This window comes from Phalaenopsis equestris, unplaced genomic scaffold (genome assembly GCF_001263595.1).
Source record: "Phalaenopsis equestris unplaced genomic scaffold, ASM126359v1 Scaffold197267, whole genome shotgun sequence".
NCBI lineage: Eukaryota > Viridiplantae > Streptophyta > Magnoliopsida > Asparagales > Orchidaceae > Phalaenopsis > Phalaenopsis equestris.
The window spans coordinates 1-1,954 of NW_018217216.1; the positions used below are offsets into that span (position 1 = coordinate 1).

Here is a 1,954-nt window from a genome sequence, read left to right on the forward strand (position 1 = left end):
TTTTTTTTTGGCTTTAACATTTAAAAAATAAATAAACCAATAATAATAATCCATAAAATTTAATTGTTTTGACTTAAAAATCACATTAAAAATAACTTGTAATTATTTATTTCACTCATCTTATTGAACAATTGAATATTTAGGATCTATTTCGGAGAACTTTATGTCAGCTTTACTTTATGGATGTCACCATAATTTTGTTTGAAGAACTGCTTTCTTGCTGCTTTTTAAGAATTTTTATGGTAAAAAACTTTTTTTCCAACTTGATCTGTAAACTGTTGCGCTGCAGAAAGCTACAATTTGAATTTTTAAAAATACAACAAATTTATAATAGCCACCACAATTTTTTGAAAAATAATTACTTTTGCAACAACTTCACAGCTGCTTCTTCAAACAACTACAGCTGCCCCAAACAGACCCTTACTGTAACTTCCTTGACACATTTCTGGAAGGGATAGTTGAATCAATTGAGTGCTATTTACAAAAAAATGTAAGCATTTTGACCAAGTTAAAAAGATGTATGTTGCCATCCAATTGATATGCAAGGGGTCAACAACACACAAACATCTTATCTTAAGGGATACAAATAAACATTGAAAGTTACAACAATCTCAAAATAACACTTAACATAAGATCACTTCTTAAGCTTTGTCATAGGCCTTTATTCATTAATGAAACTATGGGAAAGATGCATTCAATAAATATCATAGAAAATCATAAAATTTAGTTCATTTGTATTTCTACCCAGGGTGTAAAATATTCACATTCTCGTAATACAAAATGACGCTCATAAATAAATCCCACTAATTTGGCTTTTGTTGTTCTTTAATTGCACTGCCTACATGACCAAGAAAATAACCGAAGAACAAGCTTGAGCAAAGCAGAAATCTGAGTAAGACTTTCAGACTGAACTTTTACAGAACATGTTTTCAGTAGAAAATATAGTACAAATATTCATACAAGTATCATTTGACACGAAGGCAAAGAGAAAGAAGAAAATTGAGAACGTAAGGAATTGGAATTTATTCTATAATTTATACTCTTAACAAATTTAAATATTCATCTAAATAAATGACAACCAAATCTCTCCTTGTTCCAACACTATCATGCTTCCAGTGAAAGTCTGTAATGTGAATCATATTAGACTAATAGACTTTGCTCCAACATAGAAGACCTCGCCCTCAATTTCACCTTAACCTCAGCCGCCACAAGCCTCGTAAGTAACAGACCAGACATGAGCGCAGCTACTATAAGCATAGTGAATACTGCACTCCAGCTTTGTGTTGACAGATATCCAGTCAAGAGTGGTCCAATGGCTGCGCCCATTGATCCCGTTCCGTCGATGATACCCGTCACAGTAGCCAAGGCCCTGGAATTCCCCTTCAGGGAGCCATGGGTGCCAAGGTCAGCTGAAACTGCTGTTGTGATAAGAGCATAAGGACCATTCACAAACAAGCCTGTAATGATCATGAGAGCAGCATTGCAGAAGAGGGAAGTGCTCCCATAAACTCGGTAAAAGAAGAGTGCAGGGATGGCACAATACATAAAACTTGCAGCTGTGATTGCCCGTGCATTAAGGTTGTCAGAAATGTGACCTGCTAAGATGCCACCAAACACACCACCGATATCGAACAATGTTGATAAGGCTCCAGCCTTCGAATTGGATAAATATTCACCTCCAATGGCTGTAGAAGTCAATAGTCAATGAGATCTAGATCAGTTAAGGATAGATATTCAGTTAAAACATCATTATTTCATTCTACCAGGTTGTTAACAATCAAACCTGAATATACTTTACTTCACTTAGCAGCATTCTATTTCTTAAATTATATCATGATTTGTTGTCAATTTCATAGTAACATTGTTTACCAAGTAATAACATCTTTCAGTTCACTAGTAGTTTCAAAATCTTAGTCAGAACAACAGCAAACCTTTATCCCACTAAGTGGGGTCG

The 1,954-nt window shown here is 34.6% G+C and overlaps 1 protein-coding gene across 1 annotated transcript; it reads right to left on the bottom strand.

The window, feature by feature from the left end:
• Window positions 1–793: 793 nt before the first annotated feature.
• Window positions 794–1,685, bottom strand: LOC110035321 (putative glycerol-3-phosphate transporter 1; the record flags this gene model as incomplete). The annotated part of the gene is made up of 1 exon (XM_020739554.1): window positions 794–1,685. A coding segment is annotated over one exon (545 nt), but the record flags the coding sequence as incomplete, so codon positions are not given.
• Between the last annotated feature and the right edge of the window lie 269 nt (window positions 1,686–1,954).